The following is a 22,288-nucleotide window of genomic DNA, read 5'->3' on the forward strand; positions in this document are numbered from 1 at the left end:
TTAGCTCTCATGGGGGGTGGACAAGGGGATTGAAACCAGGCAACCCGTTAACCCCTTGGTAGCCGTCGCACCCTGACACCGGTTTTCTTCCTGTGTCCATCCTAATGCTCCTCCCCCTCTTCCACCCTCCAGGCCTGAGCATCTCACCTCCCTGTTTATTCCGTCTGCTTGTTAATCGCTGTTTCACTGCGGTGTCCCCGGTGGGTTCGAGACAGTCACTGCGGCGACGCATCGGTGGCACTTCCTCCTGTCTCTCACTGTGTCCGGCTGCCACTGTGGGCGGGGTGGGGGGGACCCGCACCTCCACCCGCAGCGGCTGCGACATGGACACGTCCGCAAAGCCTCGTCTCCCGGGCTCTAAAAGCAAAGGAGTTGAGCGATTAACCGCATCAGCCCTCCTCCGCTTTGTGCCGTGGAAGAGGAGGGATGAGATGACCTATGTGTGCCTGTGGCGCGGGGGGGTGTAATGCATTCCCATAAAAGCCATGTTCCTCATGTTCAATTGCGGCGACTCCAACCGCCAGGCAACAGCAGCAAGAACTCGAATTGATTGTGCTCCTTTCCTGTCGGCCTCATTGTAGCAGGAGCAGCGCACAGCGGGTCCCGCTACGGCCATGCCTCCTCCCTCACAGTGCGCCCATGTGGTTGTCACCACCACCATCATCATCATCATCTATGTTTTTTCATGCACCTGATGCTTTTCTCCAAAGCAGCTTGTGATGTTTATCTACAGTTACTTACCCATTTGCACAGCTGGTAGTTTTACAGGAGCAATTAGGATAGGTATCTTGCTCAAGGGTATTACAACTGTTCATGGGATTTGAACCCATGACCTTTAGGTCCAAAGGCAGCAGCACTAACCACTATGCTAGCAGCTTCCCCCTTTAGCACTGCAGCCCATGTGGTTTTAACTGGGTTTTACCCCACTGAGGCCAGTGCTGTTTCACACACGCTGAACTGTGTTTGCTGTGCATAGAGGAGACACGCAGGACGTGGACACGCCTGTGAGCTGCATCGCCCCACGGAGTGAGAGAACCGCCCATGCCCGTGCGGGGAGGGTGTGGGTGTCGCATTGTGCGCGACTCCACTTCGGGAAACATTCATCTCGCATCGATCCGTCGAGGTTAACACATCGGCCTGTTTTACAGCAGCGGGATGAGGTGGCCATCTTAAATATTGATCGCGGCACAGCGACGTGATGGCCTTCTGCTCGGAGATTCCAGTCGGGGGGATCGATTTGCCACACGGACATACGCCTCTACACGCACTCACGTTCACCAGCACGTTCGTTAACTTTCACCTGTTAAGACGGGTAGACAGGCATGTTTGTACAGGTGATCCTTGAGTTGGGACACCTACGATTTACAACCTCCCAGACTTACACACTTTAACACTGGCCATTAACCGTAGTGTATTATTTTCGAGTGCCGACGTTTGGTCGTAACCAGGACCATTGCGTCTGCTGTACGATAACATCAGTTATTCGCCACAAGGAGCCATGTCTGATACTGTCTGGGTCTGTCAGTGTTTGGGTGTCTAGCAGCAATCTTTTTTTTTTTTTTTTTTTTACAAAACTGTTTGTGTTTCCATTCATGTTTCTTTTTATTTAAAATGGCAAGCGAGGGGAAGAAAAGTGACTGCTGTGGTGCTGCTGAAAAGAAAACCGGTAGATAATAGGTTTAGCAATGAAAGTGGAAATAATAGCGCAGCAAGGAAATACAGTACTCTGTTGTATTTATATTACATTTATTTATTTAGCTGACATTTTTCTCCAAAGCTACTTGCAATTATTTACCCATTTCTACAGCTGGGTGATTTTACTGGTGTAATTCAGGGGTAAGGACCTTGCTCAAGGGTACTACAGGTAGAGGTAGGAATCAAACCTGTGACTTTGGATTCTAAGGGCAGCAGCTTTAACCACTACACTATTAGTATTCTGTATTATTAATTTTTTGAAAATATAACAACGCCCTGTTGTATAATGTTCACAGTGATGCGTGTTTATGGGGTATATACTATTTTAATGGTTCATATAATGTAACGTAAGGTAAATGTCAGAATTACGTCAGGGTTGTTGGAACATAACTCTGCTGTAATCACGGAGTCGTGTGTCCACTGTCACACACACTAACCCAGAATTCCGAGCTCCAGGTATGACTCCAGGTGGGGCTCCAGGTACTGTGCAAAAGCACTAGACTTGTCCGCTTGTCCGCTCCCTCGGCGACTCCAGAAATACCAGGTGGACTGGAAGTGACGGAGCTCGCAGGTAATAATTAGACCTTTTTGTGGGGCAGATGAGTTGTGGAGCCATTCTGTCCCCCTGCTGCTCTCGTGATTTCCACGCGCCTCCCGGTTGACATTGTCTTTTTATATTTCTGTCGGAGATGCCGTCTCCTGACCTTGCAGAGCGATGACTGACAGCTCTGGACTCGCATGCCGGTGCCACGCGACGTTTGTCCTTCGCTAAATGAAATCATTTACAAGCCCCGAGCCCCCCGTCCCCCCTCCTCCGAGCTTGTTATGAGGACACTCGGGTCGTGTAGGACTGTCTGCTCTCACTGTCTCGATTTTAACCCCTTGGACACACTGGCTGCTGTTTACTTAAAAAAAAAAAAAAAAAAATTGGCCTCCACGTGAGAGTTTATGAAGGTTTAAAGATTTAATACAAAAACTGTATTTATAGTTCCCACAAAATTTATTGTCGTGGGGTTCGAACCTATCCTTTCTGATTTTGAGTACAGCATTCTGATGTACATTTCATGAAGGGGGTTACCTGATGGATTAGTAAGTGTTCTGCCCCCATTGTGCTCTTTGGGGTAGGTGTCGCACTGTGTAGGACAGGGGCGTGACACTCAGGTCTATGTATGTGGGTGCACATGAGACAGGTGTGTGTGTGAGATGTAGGTGTGTATATATATGTGAGGGTATATGTAGGTCTCCACAGGACAGATGTGCACATCATATGGGTGGGCGTGACTGTGTGAGTGGGAGAGATGGGGGGGGGGGGGGTGTGTGTGTGTGTGTGTGTGTGTGTGTGTGTCTCTGTGTCTCTCTCTCTCTCTCTGTCAGGGAGCTTCAGGAAGACGCTATTGACAGGAACTCCAGCTTCTCTGTGCCCCTGGCTTCATCTGTCCCTGTAGGTCCATCCCTCTGGACATGCTGGAGGTGTTCAGCAGGTGGTCTTGCAGTGTATTGAGGACCGAACTAGACTAGTTGCTTCCACTGTACCGCGGTTGTTTACAGCACTTTGGAATTAATTAAGCATTTTATGATTGGATTACAGAATGGGGACCTACATCACCTTGCCCCGCTGTCACTGTGAAGGTCTTGTGCGGAGAGAGACGGCACACAGACATAAAACACATGCTAAACAGGGCCGCTAGCAGTCGACCGTTTAGCGAACGCAGCAAAGTGACCGAGAAACCTCAGCGTTGCTACTTCCATCAGCCAGACGAGACAAACAGGAAGGACCTCCAGCAAAGGACTCCTGCAGCACATCTGCCTGAGACTACAAGTGTGCCGTTACGGGGGAGTGTTCTGTGCTGCCAGTGGCCACTATATGCACTGGATGAAAACGTGTTTGTTTCCCATAGAACTGGTATCTGCAGTTGTGTGTGTGTGTGTGTGTGTGTGTGTGTGTGTGTGTGTGTGAGAGAGAGAGAGAGAGAGAGAGAGAGAGAGAGAGAGAGAGAGAGAGAGAGAGAGAGAGAGAGAGAGAGAGAGAGAGAGAGAGAGAGAAGGAGAGGAGAGAGGAGAGAGGAGGAGAGAGAGAGAGAGAGAGAGAGAGAGAGAGAGAGAGAGAGAGAGAGAGAGAGAGAGAGAGAGTGAGTGAGTGCTGGCTAGCTCGCAGCATTCCGCCGGGTCTGCTTCACAACCCGCTCGGCGCACTTCTATAGAGCAGATGGTGACCCTGAGCAAGAGGAACAACAACGGTCCTCTCGGGGCCTTGGAGAGAATCCCAATCATCAGTTTATCAAAACAAATATGGTGCTGGCACAGGAGTGGCCCCCCCGCTCCATACGGCGCTCGCAAAGCAGGGGAGAAGTCACATGACCTTGGTCAGGCCACTGCCAACTGCCTGCAGGTGGCGAGCGAGCGAAACTGCAGACAGGCGTACTTCTTGGCACCATCCTCGGACCTTCTCCCAATCCCCACTCCCCTCCGTTGTTTGTTTTGTTTGCTGTAGATATCGGTGCCCTAAAAGGCAAAGCTGTGTTTGATGCCCTCACCTGCTGGTGATGCTCGCTCTCCCCTCTTCCTCCTACAGCAGCTCATGAGGGAGCGCCAGCAGATGGCCAGCCGTCCTTTTTCCTCGGTGGATGTGGCGTTGGAGGTGGCGGGTCCGCACACGGAACTGCTGCACGCGTCGGCCGAGGTGAGTTGAGCGCCTGAGGTTGGGAAAGCGTGCGCCGACCTCAAAGAGAGCAAGGCCAGGTGCTGTTAGTTCAAATAATTTAAAAGCACCGAACGGAATGCTTGGTTGGTCCAAGTAAAGAAGAGGATTGGGTATGTCGGTCATCACGACGGAGTGAAGGCCAGCTGTCGTGAAAGGGAAAGAACCGAAATTGGTTGGAACACGTGAAGCCGACCTGCAGCTGCACGTGGAGCAACACTTGCAAAGAAGCACTTAAGGAGCTATTAGCGCGCGTGGGGAAGCGGGACGACTCTCAGTGGAAAGCACTCAGCTCGGCCGCTCCGCCACTGCGGCCTTTCGTCAACAGCCAGGTTGACCGGGAGGACGGAGTTTCGGTCACGCTGCCTCCTTCCATGCTCTTCACACCCATGCATTGCACTGGAATAAAGGAGGAGCAGCGTTAGCACTCCATTAGTGAGGGGATGAGGTGTGAGACCTCATCTTGGACGGGTTCCTGTCTGCGAGGATGGGGCTCTGCTGCAGTAAAGACGCTACTGGGGCACTGTGTATGGGGTCAGCTCCACCAGGGAGGGCACCGTCCCTCAGGGCCCACCAAGGAGTAGCCCCAGGGTGGTGCTGTGGAGCCCTGTGTGTTATGGAGAAATGGTGTTGAGCAAAATCTCCAGACTTGCAGCCCTCAATGGAATGGTAAGCATGTAGGACTAAGAGTGGCAATGAGACCCCCCCTCCTGCTCAGAGCAGCAGCGCAAACCGAACAATGGAAAATGGGAAGATTTTTTTGGAGGTTAATTTAACATCTGTCTGTGTTTAACGGAGTCCGTCTACCGTAATGGCGCCATAAAGGAGCGCGTTGTTTAAACTATCGTTGTTATGGTGGCCGTGACCGGAGTTGTAAGCAGCTGTTTGGGTCTGCTGGTTTAATGTACGTGTGTGTGTGGGGTGACACACTTCTCTGTAATCTGAACCGGACTGTCACAGTGCTTCACGAGCTGCTTCTCGGAAGGTCATTGCCGTAGTCAGGTGTCCTTCCTGGAGGTCTTCACTGCTGCCAGGTCTCCTTTCTGGAAGTTATCGCCGCTGCCAGGTCTCCTTCCTGGAAATCATCACTGTACTGGACTCCATTTCTATCTAGAGAAGCACTTTCCCATCTTCCATTTTTCTCCACCTTTCTGCGGCCGATTTAATGCTCAGTTTGCTCTAGGTTTTTATGTCAATTTCGAATGCCGTGTGAATTTTTCCCTCCATGTGTCACTCTGTGCGACAGGCTCTGTGGACTGACAAAGGTCACGTTGTCCTTCTGCAGTTTAATTCCACACGGCATCGGTTTCGGTTCCCCATTAATGGTTGCGTCCACTCGGCACATCGGTGTACTGTAATGACGCTTGACCTTTTCCACAGCCACAGGAGACACTGCTGTAGCGCCTCCGCCCAAAGAAGTCCCACAGTGCCAGGGGCAGCATGAAGTCTTAAGTCTACTATGTCATTCTGTGCGTATGGCCTTGCTCACTGGCTCTTCACCACACTTCTTCCATGAGTCCTCAGTTTATGCTGTAAATGTTGCAGTTTCTAAAACAGGAACACACTGACTGGGATCAGGGACACGGGCGTGTTTCCCGGAGATGGTGCAGAGCCCTGAATTGAGGGTCCCGTAGCTCTGGCGTCTCTGGAGACAGGAGCTGTCCTCTGGGGAGAGGGTCTCTGAGGGCTTGGACATCCTGATGCTCGGAGGAGTGTGCAGACGGGTGATGTTTCCTACGGTAAAAGTGCGTCAGAAGCTTGCTGCTGTTGGCCAGTTGGTCCCGTCAGCACAGCTGGTGCCTCTCTCCCTCTCGCTCCCTTTCTCGCGGCCCAGGTGTGCAGGACCCAGGCTTGTGGAAATTCATGCTCATGAAACACGGTCCTCATCACCGTACCCCCACCCCATACCCCCTATTGTATAGTTGATATGTTGCAGCCGTTTCCCCCGCTGCGTACACCTGGGCCTTGGTGAGAGAGTGCCGTGTCCAGGAAGGCTCAGTCTCATATCTAATGCGTGTATTTACCGTGTCTGCGTGATTTTATGCTCCTTTACAGATGAGAAATGGTAATGGGATATGAGGGATTATGGACATGATGACATGGAGAGGCAGGAAGACTGTTTGTGTACACATACACGCACACATGCTGGAGTGGGGGGTTTCTCGCACAGTGATTCATAGGAGATCCTTTCCCAGCATGCTACTCACTGCATCTACAGCCACCTCCGTGGCTTTCTATGCGTATTGTACATTTGTCAGATTTCTCCCACAAGACCCAGATTCCTGCTTTGCTTCCTGGGTGCACTGTGTGTGTGTGTGTGTGTGTGTGTGTGTGTGTGTGTGTCTATTTGCAACACAGCACTGCGAAGCTGTTGAGAAGCAGTGCAGCAGAGTGGTTTCACAACGGCACCTTGGTCTTCCGACTGTTTCACCGCGTTATGGATTGGCACAGCGAGTGCGCCATTGGGAACGAAACCGCTGAAATACCGTGCCGTCGCATGTTTGTATTTTCATTTAAAGTCGCCCTCCAGTTGCACACCAGAGGCGCACGGGGAAAGAGGAAAACCACGGCTGCGAGGCCCGCTGCTGCTCAGCGAGCCGCCGTGATGCTCAAACAACCAAACGCGCTGCCGTTGAACTGGCTCCCGGACAGCTGCTCCGGACCTGCGCTGATGTCATAGGCCCCAGCATATGGCCTGACGAGCTCTAATTACGTGATTGATGGCCACGGCACAAGGGTGGCTAAAGGATGACCCCCGAATCCCACTAATTGTACATCGGCATCCGTACAGCGTGGCTTTCTCCCCGAAGCTCAGCTCCACAAAACGAGACGAATTGAATAGTCTCCGCGCGGAGAAAGGAGCCGCAGCGTGGTAAAACGAATGTGAGCTTTATTTCCCCTCATTTTTTGCGGGCTGCAGTAATGTATTAGATTATATCCTGTTTAATCTGCTCCTAATGGCAGAGGGAAAGCAGCCGACACGGCCCATAAACCCACGTTCCGTCGGCCCGCCGCTTTCCCACCGTCTAATTATAACTGCTACCAGATACACATTCCATTATTTTCATCAGTTTAATAAATGTATCAGGAGAAAATAGATCTGCTTTCCATTTGCAGTAAATCTGCGCTCTGCAGCGGAGCTCGCGCCCGGCACCGTTGCACGGAATGGAGCACGACTATGGGCTCACCCCCCTCCCCACCCTATCCTTCTGTACTGAAACTATGGGGAGGTGCTTTTCATTAGCGCCCCGCTTGACTCGTATCGGCGTTGCGGTCCTCGTGTCTGAACTCGAACCCCAGCGAGTACTGGTGCTGCAGACAGAGATTGCAGAGTCGCATCCCAGGTGGGCAGCTGCCTCCATCACATCGCTGTTATCTTTTTTTTTTTACCAGGGTACATTGCCGTGCGTCTCTCCGTTCGACGCTCAACCGACGGACCCGTAGAACGGCAGCGCAGCACATGTACGGACAGCTACTCGCATGCAGTTCAGCATTTTAAACCGCTCTCCTGAATTTCCCTTCAATATCAGCAGTTCGAGCCTCACTATTGGCCCCGGCACACCCGCCATTAATTTGCTTTACTGTTCAAATGTTTCCTGAAAACACCGCAATTAAATTAAGTTTAATCTGTCTGGAGTTTCAGCGATGCAAATGAAAGAACGGCTGCCACCTTTGCGGCGACCTCATCAGCAAAAAAGCCACGACATTTCACGATGGACTTTTTAACCGAAAATTATATGTGCCGGTGCAAAAATTAGATCCCTTTTTTCTGATTGAGCCGAGCCGGTTTGATGTGGCCGCTGCGCTCGTGAGTGGATTTCCGCGCATCGACGCCGCTCTCGTCACCCTCCGCTCCGGCAATTAGCGGCGCTTGGGCGTGAAATGCAGCTTTCGCCCGTGGCACGGAGCTCTCGGCCCGTGCCGCGCTCGCCCCTTCGTCCCCGCTACAAAGACCCTTTTATCAGCGGCTTCTGATGAAATCGCCCTTCCAGAAGTTTCTGATAACGTATAATTGTGGCATTTAGCCTGTCGGCACATCAGAAAGTCTTTGTAAAAGAGAACTGAAACCGCAAACTTGCATTTTATTCCTCTAATCAAACCCGTCGAGCGTCGGGTGCAGCTGGAGGGCACCCAGGGCAATGCTGTGCTCCCTGGTTAGCGCTGAGATACACCAGGACATCTAATTGCCCAGCATCCTCTCTGCTCCACGCAGTCCGACTTGGCGAGAGCGGTCGGTTTGGCCCGAGAGCCTCTTTTTAATTCGCGAGAAAGAAACTTTGTGCACTGTGAGCGCACACACCCGCAGGAAACGCCGCTGTGAGCCGTGGGACCCAGAGACAGAAACGCACACTGAAGTCCAGACAGAGACGGACAGATCGTCCACTCAGCTAGCGCACACTCAGAAGGAGAACACAAAGGGCTTTTGAGGGCGATAAGTGCAGACCTCTGACCGCTGACGTCAGTGTCTTGACCCCTCTGTTCTCAGGGGGCCTCGTCGTGCCAAGCGATGCACAGCTGCCCAAGGAAATGGATATCGGTGCCACCAGCTGGCGGAGGATGCTCACTCCCAGTAGCTCAGATTCACCGCTGTCCTTTTGGATGCTTGGAGACAGACGTTCCTGTTGATGATGTTCGAACCCGACACACTTGACCAAAGACATAGCCGAACAGCATGTTTCTGCTTCTCTGACTATCGCTCTCAGGCGGCCGTTAACTCTCGGTGGGTCCCCCGTGGAGGACCTGCTTCCTGGGCGAACAACTGTCACGCCGAGCAAATGTAACGTACAACATGTGTGTTTCGTTATTAACGATGACTGCGTGTGTCGCTCTTCCGAAGCACCCATAAAACAGTTTAAGTGCTGTAAGTTGGTCCCTCATCCCAAATAAAAGGGGCCAGAGTGGCTCAGCAGATGCATTGCGGGTGCAGCACAGGGCCTGTATCGCCAGCCCTCAGCCCCCGTGGCCCCATTCGTGTTGCGGGGACAGGCTGACGGTACGACTGTCGCTCGTCCTCGCCGGCTCCCATCTCTCCTGGTAACGACAACGGGGAGTGCCAAATGATGCGTGCTCCTCTTAATTTATGTGTCTTTGCCAAAAAGGAGGGAATAATGGGGCTGGGGAAGTGGGGGCTTTAATGACGGTGATTACAGGCGCGGAGAGGGACGATAAACTACGCGCGCCAAGGAGAAGCCATGTTCCCTCTTCGGTCACAAATCATTAGATACGGCTCCTGTTTACGAGTGCTGCTCCTCGTTATTTATTTATTATTTGTTCGTCTTGCTTTGAAGTGCGCTGCGGCACCCCCCACCTCACCGGGTTCCTCTCCACTCCGTTTGTTTGGGACGAGATTGATTCGTCAGAAATCTGGGCCTTGTAATCTCTTATCGGTTTTGGGCCGCGGGGGTTTTTACAGTTTGATTTGTCACAGGCAAGTGGTGCGACAAACGGGCAGCTCCTCCTCCCGTTGTCTTTGAGACGGGGGGTCCTGTGAGGACAGCCTCCAGCGCTCCTCGTTGCCACCTGCCTTCTGCACGTGTTTGTGAAGAAGAGCGCGCAAACTCTCTGCCTTTTGTCTGCAGCTCTTCTTTACCCATAGTCATCTTGAACGGAGCACGCAGCCGCTGGGTCTTCTGCCCGGTTCGCAAGGAGGTGCCCCCTTCTATACCTTCAATGTGATTGGACAGGAGAGCTGCACCGACCATTATTTTCTCCCTCTGATTGGCCAGCAGAGCTCCATCTCTGGCAAGCTCTCTCTGATTGGACAGAAGAGCTCTGCCTCGTTCTCATTGGGCAGGACAGCTTCATGTATTCTTCTGTTCTCTTTGTGATTGGACAAGAGAGTTCTGCCTCCCGACTGTGTCGTCATGTGATTGGACAGTAGAGCTCCATCTGTTATTACATGATCTCACCGATTGGGGAGTAAAGCTCCATCTCTCTGCTCTCTCTGACTGGGCAGTACATCTCCACCTCCCATTATCCTCTCTCCGATTGGTCGGTAGGTGTCCACCTTCCATTATGTTGTGTCTATTCTGACATGAGAGCTCCACCTCCTGTCATGTGTTCTGTCTGATTGGAGAAATCTACAGTCTCTGGTCCCCAGAGTGCTGTGCTGGACAATGAGGAGGGTTCGGTCCTCCTCTCTCCGCTGCCTCCCTCCCTCACTGTGTCTCCTCGCTGCCCGAGTCCCTCAGAGGCCGGGCTGAGCCAGGCTGCCAGGGGAAGAGCTCAATTAATTTCCGCACGCTGACCTGTTTCTTAGATGGTATCCTCTCCGATGACCTGGTCACAGGGTCACGCCGTGCTGGAATCGAAGCCGGAGAGGAGGCGCGCGACCGGCCCACCACTCCGCCTGGCTGGCCTGCGGATAATTGGGTGGCAGTAACAGCCTCTTGAAAAGACCAACTAAAAGCAACACTAAGAGTAAAAGGTCATGTTTTCGCAGTAATATTCCGTCGAGCTGTCTCTTAATATGTAAATGAGTGTGAACCCTTTCCCCCTCTACCAGTAACCCGGCTCACTGTTTTCCTCTGGACCAATAAAGACTCCACCCCACCCCCCCGATCAGTAGCACAGGCTCCGCCGTCTCCTTGCGCGCTTTACAGCCGCATTGCTGCCCACTGCCTCTCAACTCAAGAGCGATTTTGAGCTGAACACGAACACCCGCAGTCTCCAAGCCCCACCGCTAACGGACGCGCGCCTCGCACTAATCTGCTTCTCCTAAAAAATAAATTGTTCAGGAAGAGGTGGTTTGGGACACTTTGGGTTTAATTGAAACTAGATATGTTGCATCTCCTTGCTAATTGGCATGTTTATTAGCCTGGTTACCTCTGATTGATCTGATCAGAGGCTCAAAAACCGATCCCTCGGGGCTGAGCTGTCACGGCGCTCGCGAGCGTCGCACCGACACGCACGTTCAAGGAGATGAAGAGAGAGTGTGGGAGAAGCTACGTGATGGTTGGGTGTTTGGGTCCAAGGAGTGACCTGAGAGGATGCGGGTTATGTTGGGTTGTTAATGGTGACATCACTGATGATGTTCCTGCCCTGTCCCCTTGAGAACTCCCTTCAGTGTCTCTCTCTCTGCACCCTCTCGGCTCTCTGAGCAACTTCGAAAGCAGGAAACGCTCCTCTCTCGTAAAGGGTAAGTGTGTCTGCTAGTCACAGGATGACAAGGCCAGTGGTACGTGTGGATGAAATAGGCTCTGATCCTTGGGCTGAATTGTAGTTGGTTGTATACAGATGCACTGAGCTCCAGTTTGAGCGTTGAGTGAGATGTTATTGGGTGGAGATGTATGGATTAAATGAGTTTTGGTTCTCCACGATGAGGTTTCATTGGTCGAAATGTTTAAGATGATCGCTGGTTCTCCAAGTCGAGCTGTGATTGGTGGTGGTGTATAGATTTAGATGAGCTCTTAGTCATTGGACTGACACTTCAGATACTCCTTGATTTTGCACGTCACTCTTGGAACTGACTGTACTGTTACACACTGTTTTTACATTGTACCGCGGTTACCAGGGTGACGCACTTCGCTGCATTTGTGTGAGACACGAGAGAACGAGTGAGGTAGTGAAGATCACCGAGAACACGCAGGTTGGATAAGTACCTCAGCGAAGGCTGCTTTTGTTTGGGCCTTGTTGTGTAACTCATACTTGTGTTTAACATTCAAGAACTTAGCACAAATACTCCAAACTGTGGATCTCAGTTTCTGCTGACAGATGTTCAGTGTAAGCCGGCGCTCCGATTCTGCGCTTCCTCGTGTCACGGTAGAGCGATGACTGAGCCGTCCGGCGGCCGGCGAGCACCGAGGACCGCCAGATGCTGTTCCTGCTGCTGCGGGGGAGTTGCTCTCCATCAGACCTTCTTCGAGTTTGGTGAGACGGAGACGAACTCGCACAGCTAATTGGGAAGCGGCAGCGCGGTGCGGCGACGGGAGCCCACCCACCATCAAGCTGCTCGAAAGGAGCTGAAGAACGCCAGCTCCCCTCGTATACTGCAGGAGATCAGTGTCACTGTGTGTGTGTGTGTGTGTGTGTGTGTGTGTGTGTGTGTGTGTGTGTGTGGAGCAGGACCAGCTAGGTCGTCCTTCCAGTTCACCCTATGGACCCCCGTGAGCTTTGGCCCCTCTCAGTCACTCCCGAGCTCTTTCTCAAGGCGCCGTTAAGGAGGGCAGCAGGGGGCGTGGTGGTTACAGTTGTCACCTCTCAGTGGAAGGACTCCAGTTCGAATGTCACCTTCTGCTGGAGTACTCTTGAGTATGGCACTTGACCTGGATCGATTCAATAAAAATTATCCTTCTTTGTAAAGGGCTAAATCAGTGTGAGTAGCTTAAAACGGCAAGTTTTCTTTTGCGAAAAGTGCAGGGTAAATAATCGTAGATGTCGTGTTAATGTGAAGAGCGCCGCTTGTGCGTTAAAAGCAGGGCTGATTGACTGCTGTCAGACCGGCTGCAGACGGGCCTCCCCGAGACGTGTGAAGATGGAGTATCTAGATGGAATAATTAATATAAGAGGATGCGGTTTATCGTTTGCGTAATTGCTTAATGGTCGAGGAGCACGATGAGCAGAATGGAATTGATCGCGTATGTTGTCCACGGCGGGGGCAGATTTACTGGAGGAGCATGGGAGTTTATTACTAGTCACCCCAGGCCCCCACCGCTGACCCGTCATTGCTTTTCCGGCAGTTTCTCCGTGACCGACAGTGGTAAATCTTCTTCCCAGAGCGGGATAGGAGTGTGTTTAATGAGAGTCGTGATCTGAATACACCTTTTTACCACATTCCGGTCTCTTTGGGTGGGCCTAGCTGTCGCTACAGGGGGTGTGGCACACAAGTGCACCTGTCAGTCTGGTTCTCCGGTGGAGGGGGGGAGGGGTGTCTCATATTGACCCGGAGGTGTGTCTCATTTCCTCCCTGGCTCTTGGCCTATCAAAAGCATCGATCCTCCTTGCTGATCAATCAGTGCTGTCCGCTACTTCATCAGGCTTCCTCATTAGGGAAAGGAAGGCTCTCACTAAAGTGTCGATAATTTGGAGAATTTATCTCCGAAATATTACTGCCTCGCTTGATTTCTTATCCGCCAGATTTTTGTTTTAGGGTTGTTCGGCTGACGGGAGACGCTCCTACAGGGGAGCCGCAAACAGCGGCTGATATTTGGGAGATTATCGGGAATTAGCTGTGCGTCTTTGGCTGCAGACTGGCAGCCGGGGTGCGTGCGTGCGTGCGTGGACAAAGTGAGCTTGTGCTTGGCGCAAACAGAATTGATTTCCCCATCCTTCACCGTTTCTCGGTGACTCAGATTATAGTTTAGATGGAAGTGGCTGCTTCCAGGGTTCGTTTCCCACCGCCTACCTTGTTTTCCACGGGTTCCTCCTTCATGCGGTGGAGATGGCCTGAGAGGGGCCTGAGCTGGAGAGGAGGATCCGTGCACCATGTCGGAGGCGTGCGGAGACCCTGCCAGACACGACAAGTCACTCCCTGGCTCTGCAGGTACTTGTTGGAGTTCATAGAAGCTGGATGGTGCGGATGGAACGCAACCTGCACGCGGGGCTCAGCGGACGTCATGTGATGACCATGTTCCCCTGCCTCTTGTCGCGGCTCAGGCTGCAGGGCATGCCTGCGGGGAGCCCGAAGCTGTGAGCCACCTCCCTGTCTCTGTCATGCACTTGGGATCCAGCGTGATGAGGGACACTTTAATAGAATCGGATGTCTCCGCGGGAAGGTAGGGAGTGTGCGATTGGGAGGCGATGTCCGCGCACTGAGTCAAGGTGCTTTCGGCGGGAAGGCAAAGTGCTGCCTGTGATTGGCGCCGAGCTTCCATTGTTTCTGCTCCGCTGACATGGGCTGATTATGTTGCCCGAATATGAAGGAAGGCTGTAATTTCTGATCCATTTGTGCTGGACCCGTCATGTCAGGCCGCCCCTCGATTCCCAAACTGTTGTCGAAAACCTTTTAAGGGGCAATTTATAAACAGCGAACAAGTGCTCGAAGCCCTCGGGCTGATTGTGCGCCGTGTCACAAACAAATGCCTTAATAAGCGGAGAGAAAGTGGGGGTGCGACATCCTCCCGCTGCTCCGTCCCCAACTTCAGGTGATGTGCCAACGACGGGCTGAGGCGGCGCAACTTCCCGAGGCTCACATCCCAAACATGTCAGTCCTTCAGATTGTCGCTGGTTCTTTTTCTAAATGTATTTTTCACTCTCGGTGGGCTGTGGACGGGCGAGCAGGAGACGCCAATCGCTGTGGACCGCTCACCTGTTGACAGGTGCCACCTGCTCTGTGATGCTTCAGCTCCTCTTCCATGCCTCGTAGCCCCATGGGATTTGCCCCCTGTCGATCTGATGATGTGTAACGTGGTGTCTCCGCACACCTCGTGTATCCAAGCCTAACGCGTGTCCTCTGTGACCCACAGGGTGCCCCCAAACCCATCGCCATGGAGCCCTGTTCCGGTGGCAAAGCTGCTGTGCTCACAGTCTTCATGTGTCTCCCCAGGGGGCCCTCTGGCGTCCCGCCCCCCGGCCAGTCAGGTAAGTACACCATCGTCCTCACTTGTACGTTCACACACGTGCATACCTACGCACTCTGGTGTGAGGTCTGTGCGTGTAATAGGTGTGATGCTGTGGATGTGTTTGTGCGACTGCGGTAAAGGTGAGTACAGCAGATGTAAAAAGCCGCAGCCCCCTCAGCTCAGAGGCCTTTACCGTGTTTTGGTGCTGGTTCACATGCAGTCACACCTGAAGAGTGGTAACATGGTGCAAGAGACACTCACTAGACGCAAGGTTTACACCATCCTACAGTAAAATCATGGGACGAAGCAGGGGAGAGGAACACAGTGGTCCTGTTGTCCTGGGGTCAGAGGCGGCAACTGAGTGCACAGCTGGCCACTCCTGCCCTGCGCGACGTGTGTGTGTGTGTGTGTGTGTGTGTGTGTGTGTGTGTGTGTGTGTGTGTGTGTGTGTGTGTGTGTGTGTGTGTGAGCGCTGCCACAGTGGAGCCGCTGTTCCCCTGAAGCGGCCGCTCTCTGCTCTGCTTTTATGAATTAATAATGCTGACGGAGGAAAACCAGATTTGCTGTTCCAAGCGCAAATTCCATTATCGCTGACTGCTCTCCGGAAGAATGACACCAGTCTGCAGTTTCCAAAGCCCACCAGCTCCACGGCACTCTGGAGGAGGAGCTCCTGCTAAGGGGCCCCCAAGGGGGCCAGTGGACTCCCCTCCTGTGCCCCTTGTCCTCCTCATGCACCGGCAGCCATTTCCCACTTGGGCATGGGTGCAAGAGTGAGGTGAAGCAGTGAGAAGGTCTGTGCTGTTGGTGATGGATCATCTCTGAGAAGCATGGTGATGTCGCTTCCTCTTTAGACCATGAACAGGAAGTAAGGTTTCTTGCCGTAGTCCTCCAACATGGGAGCTTGGGCACATATGTCAGCTAAATTATGAAATAGTAATAAAAATAATAATAGTGATGATAAATGGGCAGCAGGTCGCGTAACGGTTAGAGTCACCGCCTTGCACTTGAAGGATTCGAGTTCGAATCCCACTTCTGCTGTAGTACCCGTGATCGAGGTCCTTAACCGGGAGAGTAAAATTCACCCTGGTCTATACATCGGTCACTTTGGAGGAGAGCATCAAATAAAGGGAAATACCTACAAATATGAAATGTTGAGCAGTAAAAGACGTGTGAAGTAGCCTTCACCACTCCCCTGACTCTACAATTTCCCAGACTTGCTCCTCCCACTCCTTACCAGCCACATCATTCACATTTAGGCTCCGCCCCCACCGCCATCACACATCATTTGCACAGCGACTCGGACGACTGCAGTGTAACGATCCCCCGCCGCCATTTGTATGAACTGACGGCACTGTGCCGGGGCCGGTTTCCCCAAAGTGGATCCATCCCCAGACCCGACTGGCGCCTGTTTACCTTCCCTTCCTGTGTTTATCCACAGAATCATCTTGACATTCTCCTCCGTGTCCACAAGCAGCGGTCACGAGCGTACGTGACGGGACGCAGATGAGAGTTACCCAAACAGACAGAGAACACGCGGGACTCTCGCACTCCGCCGTCTCGGCGCTCTCCTTGGAGCGCATCAACAATTAAATCAGCAGTTTGTCTAATTCAAGGTCGTCCGTGCGGTTTCTGCTGCTCGTCTGCGGTGGCTGGAATCCCTGAGCGCGTGAATCACATTACGGCCGACCGTGGACGGTCTTCCGCTGAAACGCGCCGCTCCCCCGGCTCTCCGGCTGCCGGACGCTCATTAGTGCCTGTAGGAAGCGCGGGGCGGCCTGGTGCGCTCGCGTGGTGAAACTCTCCTTGGGGCTGTCTGGGGGGGGCCCCCTGTCCCACAGGGCATGGGGTCCTGCCCCTTGCTCAGCACGGTAATTTGAGGGTAAATGCAGTAGTCGCAGGTGTCGCACTCCCTTTGTCTGTGTCGCCGGAGCTCACGCCTCCCCATCCGTGTGCTAGAAACAAGTTTTTTTTTTTTTTTTTTTTTTTTTTTTTTTAATTGGCGTACATGTCATGTCGCTAAAGACGTGTCGCCGCCATAAAGGCTTTAATAGATTGAAGAAATCGTCCTCTGATTGAATTGAAGATGTTCTCATTACCGCGCACTTTACCGTTCCGCTTTACTGTTTCACCGGGCTTCCTAATTTGAGCCCGGTGAATACGCAGAGGTGACGGCTGACCGTAAATGGCTTCCCTGCTTGAGGTGGTTTTAAAGTACACAGAGCGTTGAAGCCACTGTGTAACGCAGTTCGGTGTAACTGGTGGGTCCACGCACTCTTGCTTGGGTATGTTGGGGTGCAGTGAGTGAACTCCCTGGGGTTCATTTCTTTATCTGTTTTATTTGGGTGGGAGGAGTTATGTGCCTATAGCCACGCCCCCTTTTGATTTCTATATTTGGATTGGGTTCTGTACCTCAAACCTAGTGATTAATCGTAATTATTGCCACGGTTTACCTGATTAGTTAATCTAACACTGATCAGTTCCATATGTGCTCCCATCCATGCTTTGTCCAGGCAGTGGAATGTGTTTCACCTTAGACACACACACACACACACACACACACACACACACACACACACACACACACACACACACAGAAAGCCGGGCTGTTTGAGAGGTAATATTTCCCTGAGAGACCCAGCTCCAGTGTATAGTCCTGAGGCGTGTGCATCATGTTGACGTGTGAGATTGGATCCGCGCTGCCCGTCTTTGTAATGAATGGCCGCTCGGGCTAATTGTATTGTTGCGGTAATGAGCCGAGCTCACGAGCTGGGCCGCCCGATCCGCGGCTCCCCGCCGTCCCCCGCGCCCTGATTTGTGTGCCGCTGTTTGAGCGATGGCCCCACAGAGCAGCTTGTAGCAGCCAAACTTGACAGGGAGCCGGATGCCCCGGCACCCCCCGCGGGCTTCCATCACCATCACCATCGAGGGCGCTGTCTGAGGCCCCGCCCACCGCTCCCGGGACCATTTAATGAGTCACCGTACGGGATTCAAAATGCAGGAGGCCTCTCCTTCTCTCTCTGCTGTGTGTGTGTGTTTGGTGCCATACAGCGCTCTTATACTCCTGTCTGCCCGTTCTCCGCTGGGCGATGCCGCCATTGTTTGTTCCATCATCGCAAGTGCTAAACTGTTCAGAAAGCGCTCTGGGCCTTTGTCCTTGCTGTGTCCACTGAGGAGGGAGGGGGCTGTAGTATACAGTAACGCCTGTCCACACACACGCAGACAAACAAGCAGGGCTTCAACTTGCTCTCCTGTCTCCCCCCCAGGCATTGCCATCGCCAGCGCACTTGTGGACACCTCCCAGCAGAAGCCTACGGACTTCAGGGAGAAGACCCTCGGACTGAAGAGCCGCAAGTCACACCCCCCCATGCACCAGGGGACCTGCGTGTGAGCTGGGGCCCCCCTCGGGCCTCCCAGGCCCCACCCTCCCCCCACCTTCTTGGAACTGGCTTCTCCTTGTGCGGTTGGGGCCTCCGCGGGGCCACTTTGTCACCGCGGGGACGCGCCGCAGAACTCCGTCAGGTGGCCGAGCCCCCCTCCCGCCTGCACACTTCACTTCCTGTAGCGTCACCTCCGCCGCCTCGGCCTGGGTTCGAGCAGCGGAGCCCCTCCCTCCAAACAGGGCTACGTCGCTGCTCTTCCAGCTGGGAACTCTGGGTTTTAAAAAGAAAAAAAAAACAGGCACTAAAGGTGTGTTGGGGGGGGGTTGGACTGTGAATGGTTCAGTGTGTTTATCATGTAATACAAGGAAAAGCATGTTTTGTTTTTATGTAGTTTTTTGTATGGCCCACTCTTGTTTTTATGTAGTTTTTGTACACCCCCCCCCCCCGCTGAAGTTCAGACATTTCTCAGGACTCGGCCCTCCCCTCGCCGTTTTCCACGGACCCCCTCGCCTCGTCTGAGCAGGACGCCCTTTTTCAATCCCCTTGGCTCCACTTTGCCATTCGGAGCACCACAGCCTGTGTCATCCAGTTGCTGCGAGAAGGGGGGGGGAGGGGGCTTGTGTGTTGCCATAGCAACCATGTGACACATTAGAAATGGAACTCAGAGGAATTGAAACGCTGCCTCTTTACGCTTCTACTTTGGGTTGTTTTCCTGTTTTTGTTGTGGGGATGTTTTCTGCTTTTTATTTGGCTCTTAACAGTGGATGATGCTACTGCATGCCAGCCCCCGCTCGTCTCATATCTGCAGCGACCACGATGGCGTGGAAGAACTGGAAGATGGCGATGATGACGACGACACGCGTTTTTAATTATTTCGGAAAGAGTACGTCACATAGCCCTGCTAGTGCTGTGATCAGTCTGCCCCTCCTGTAGAGGGCGCTCCAGCCCCTCGCCCAAGAGTGTACCCTCTCTCCTACTGTTTTCCTTGGTCGTACTCTCACCGCTGTTACTTTGTTAATATTGTGTCCTTACACAGCTATTAGGCTCACCAGAATAGGAGAACGCCTCCGAGTCCCTATCATGAATCGTGTATCGTAGCAGTGGAAGAACATGCTGGAAAATAGAGGGTAAAACCGCGATCCTTTCTGTTCATCTTCTCGGAGCACTCGTGTACCTGTGTCTGTTGCGAGCGCCACCCCCTCCCTTCACGTGCCAGTGACTTCTTAAAACGCTCTTTCAGCAACACGTTGAGCCCATGCCGTCTTCCGGTAAGCGCGCGCACACAACGCGGTGCTCGTGCACGCTGGTCGGCTCACGTCAAAGTGTCAGGGCGCTGTATCCATCAGCATTGCACCGGTTTCTCCGCCGCTTGCCAGTCGGTTTGCAACGAGATCCTCGTTCCTTACAGGTGTGTGCGTGTGCGCGTGTGCGCGCGCCGGGATACGGAGCTCAGCCGGGTCCCCTGTGGAGGTCACCTGGCTAACTGGAAGGTTAACTGCTAGCTACCGTAGCCGTTCCTGCAGCAGCACCTCCCACCCCCACCTGCCCCACTGCTCCCCTCCGTGTTTCCTGCACCTCCTTGTGCTCCCTGTGGAGATGAGCAGACTGGCATCTTCATCACTTGGGACCATTCCACGGAGCACTTACGCACTTGGAGCCGAACGCTGCGCGCCTCTAGGGGGCGCCTGTGCTCCGGGACACCTGCTGAACGCTTTCCCATCACCAACAGATGTGTGAAAATGTTGCCGTCTCCATGGGTGTAGTTCCCTTAGAGTATCTCTTTGGGTACCATCTGACGAATACTACGCTGACCGGGTGTTGTACCCAGGAAGGGTGGCGACCGGACCGGACTGAGCTGTGGGCTCCCGCAGCGCTCTGTTCTGACCCGCGTTTGTTTTGTATCTTCATCATACGCCTGTATCGATGTTCTCTGTGTAATGAACACTACTATGATGTAAAATAAAATGTTGGAAATGTTGATTATAAGGGAATGTGGTTAATGTGCCCGGCGGCCACGTTTCCAGCTCTTATCGCCTGCTCGGTTCTAAGGGTCTCAGGTGGGACGATGGCGCTGTGCTCCTCTGCACCTGAGATCGTCAGTCTTTCCTCTTCATGTCCTCCATGGGGATGCAGGTCCCATCCTCATATGACTGACAGCCTGCGTCCATCTGGGACCCCTGCACTGGTCCCTCTTGAGTTTATGTGCAAGCGTTAATATGTGCGTGTGCAGTCAATAAGTTCTAAGACAACCCTCCGTGTGACAGTCTGCTCCATCACATTTGGTGATTTGGTTGCAGAGAAGGACTGTTTTTGTCTTCAGCCTGAGGAGGAGGAAGGAGCTCCTCCTCCGTTACCTGTTGATGGCAGGTGTGACCTCCCCAGGACGACACTGATGGAGCTCCAGGCTTCCGCTGGTAAATCTTCGCTGAAGTGTTTGTGTTTTTGTGCCGTTTGCTCCTTGTCTGCCGTGTTCCTGCTCATTCACCTTGGATTCGGTGTGTGAACACGTGCGTGCGAGATCGTGAGCCTGTGTAAGTATGTAAAATAAGACCTGTTTGACACAGGGATGCATCCCACAGGGTCCAGGTGTGCGTTTCCACCAGCGGTATTGGACTTGCCAGGTGCGACGGACTATTTGTCCTCTCACTCGCACTCAAAGTGCCCTCCTGGGGAGGTCACACCTCCTGTCCTCCGCTACAGTGTTCCTTCAAAGCAGAAGGACCCCGTACCATGGTACTCTCACCGTGAACATGGACATAGAGGAGTCATTTGACATGAGGTACGACACACTCTTTCAGTGCACCTGACTGTGGACTAGAAGAAACAAACACACTGACTTATTCATCGTCCTTGTTTCTTCTCTGATGTTGTGCAGGTGAGATAATTACGGAGGACACAAAGTGCGGGGGGGGGGGCAGAGAAACCCGCCGTGTGTGTGTGTGTGTGTGTGTGTTGATTTCAGAGCCCCTTCCTCTGACCCCTGGAGACTGACACTCCAGTCCAGATGCTTGTTCTGTCCAGAACGTCCAGAAGATCTGGACCCCCCCCCCAGCCAGCACCCCTCGAGGGGCCGTACTTCTTCGGCCGTCCAGCACGTCTGGATCCATCGCACGGCGCAGTGATCCCTGGGGGAGGTGCGTGTCAGGAAGAGCTAAGTGAGGGATGGTTTCGTGCCCCTGGGGGCTCCCGTGCTGGAACGGCCCCCGGTAAATCAGACTGTCTGGGGCCGACATTAGGCCGTATTAATGGCTCCCTGATTTACTGGTAAAAGAGGGCAGCCGGGGAGCAGCAAATTGATGACTCTGCGCATCGAGTTTGTTGTTTTGCACTTGGGCGGCAGAGATGAACGCGGCTTGTGGGGGAGGGGCCCCGCTCGCCAGGTACACACGCGCTTGATGAGTCCGGCCTGATTATGTCCCGCGGAGAATCGCACCCATGCTGTGCGCCGCCCGCTGTTTCCCGTGTCATTTTCCACGTGACATGTGCCGTGAGTCGCCACCGCTTGACCCTGTCGACGTGATGAACGTTTTCTCTCCCACGCTTGTGGACGATGAGCTGGCCGCTGTCGCGGTGTGACCTCGCGCTGTCCCGGCTCCGGAGCAACGTCGTCCGAGTCGCCATCCCGAGGGGCCTCCTTTCTGTATGGATTGTTGCGGTCTATCGCGGTCACGGGTTTCTCCCGAGAATAACGACGGCGTACACACCTCTAGGGTGAGTCACCGCAGGAAGTGAGCTGTGGACGGGACCACAGCCGGTCTGGGACGCGTAGGCAGGGGCCGCGTCTCCCTGGTAGGATCGTCACACCGCCGACCGTCACTCGGCCTTCTGAAGGAGACAATGGGAGCTTCTCGGCGGCGCCACAGACTCCTGCGTGGGGTTGGGTGCCAACAAAGACCTCATGGAGGAGATGATAATGGAGCTCACTATGAAGTCAAGGAGTCGCCCTGCTGACGCCAAGCCCTTCGTCGCTGTCGTCCGTCCCTCTGCGTCCCCCGCTGTAACCATCAAGTTTGGCG

At 53.3% G+C, this 22,288-nt stretch overlaps 1 protein-coding gene across 3 annotated transcripts in view; it reads left to right on the forward strand.

The window, feature by feature from the left end:
* atrnl1b (attractin-like 1b) overlaps window positions 1–20,252 on the forward strand; it is an 86,264-nt gene extending 66,012 nt beyond the window's left edge. For all 3 annotated transcript variants that reach the window (XM_029250680.1, XM_018762625.2, XM_018762626.2), the window contains 3 exons: window positions 4,268–4,375; window positions 14,797–14,911; window positions 18,156–20,252. In XM_029250680.1, the coding sequence (XP_029106513.1) occupies window positions 4,268–4,375; window positions 14,797–14,911; window positions 18,156–18,280 (348 nt within the window). In that variant the 3' untranslated portion in view covers window positions 18,281–20,252. The remainder of the gene's footprint in view (window positions 1–4,267; window positions 4,376–14,796; window positions 14,912–18,155) is intronic.
* The last annotated feature ends 2,036 nt before the right edge of the window (window positions 20,253–22,288 follow it).

This window comes from Scleropages formosus, chromosome 3 (genome assembly GCF_900964775.1).
Source record: "Scleropages formosus chromosome 3, fSclFor1.1, whole genome shotgun sequence".
Classification (NCBI taxonomy): Eukaryota; Metazoa; Chordata; class Actinopteri; order Osteoglossiformes; family Osteoglossidae; genus Scleropages; species Scleropages formosus.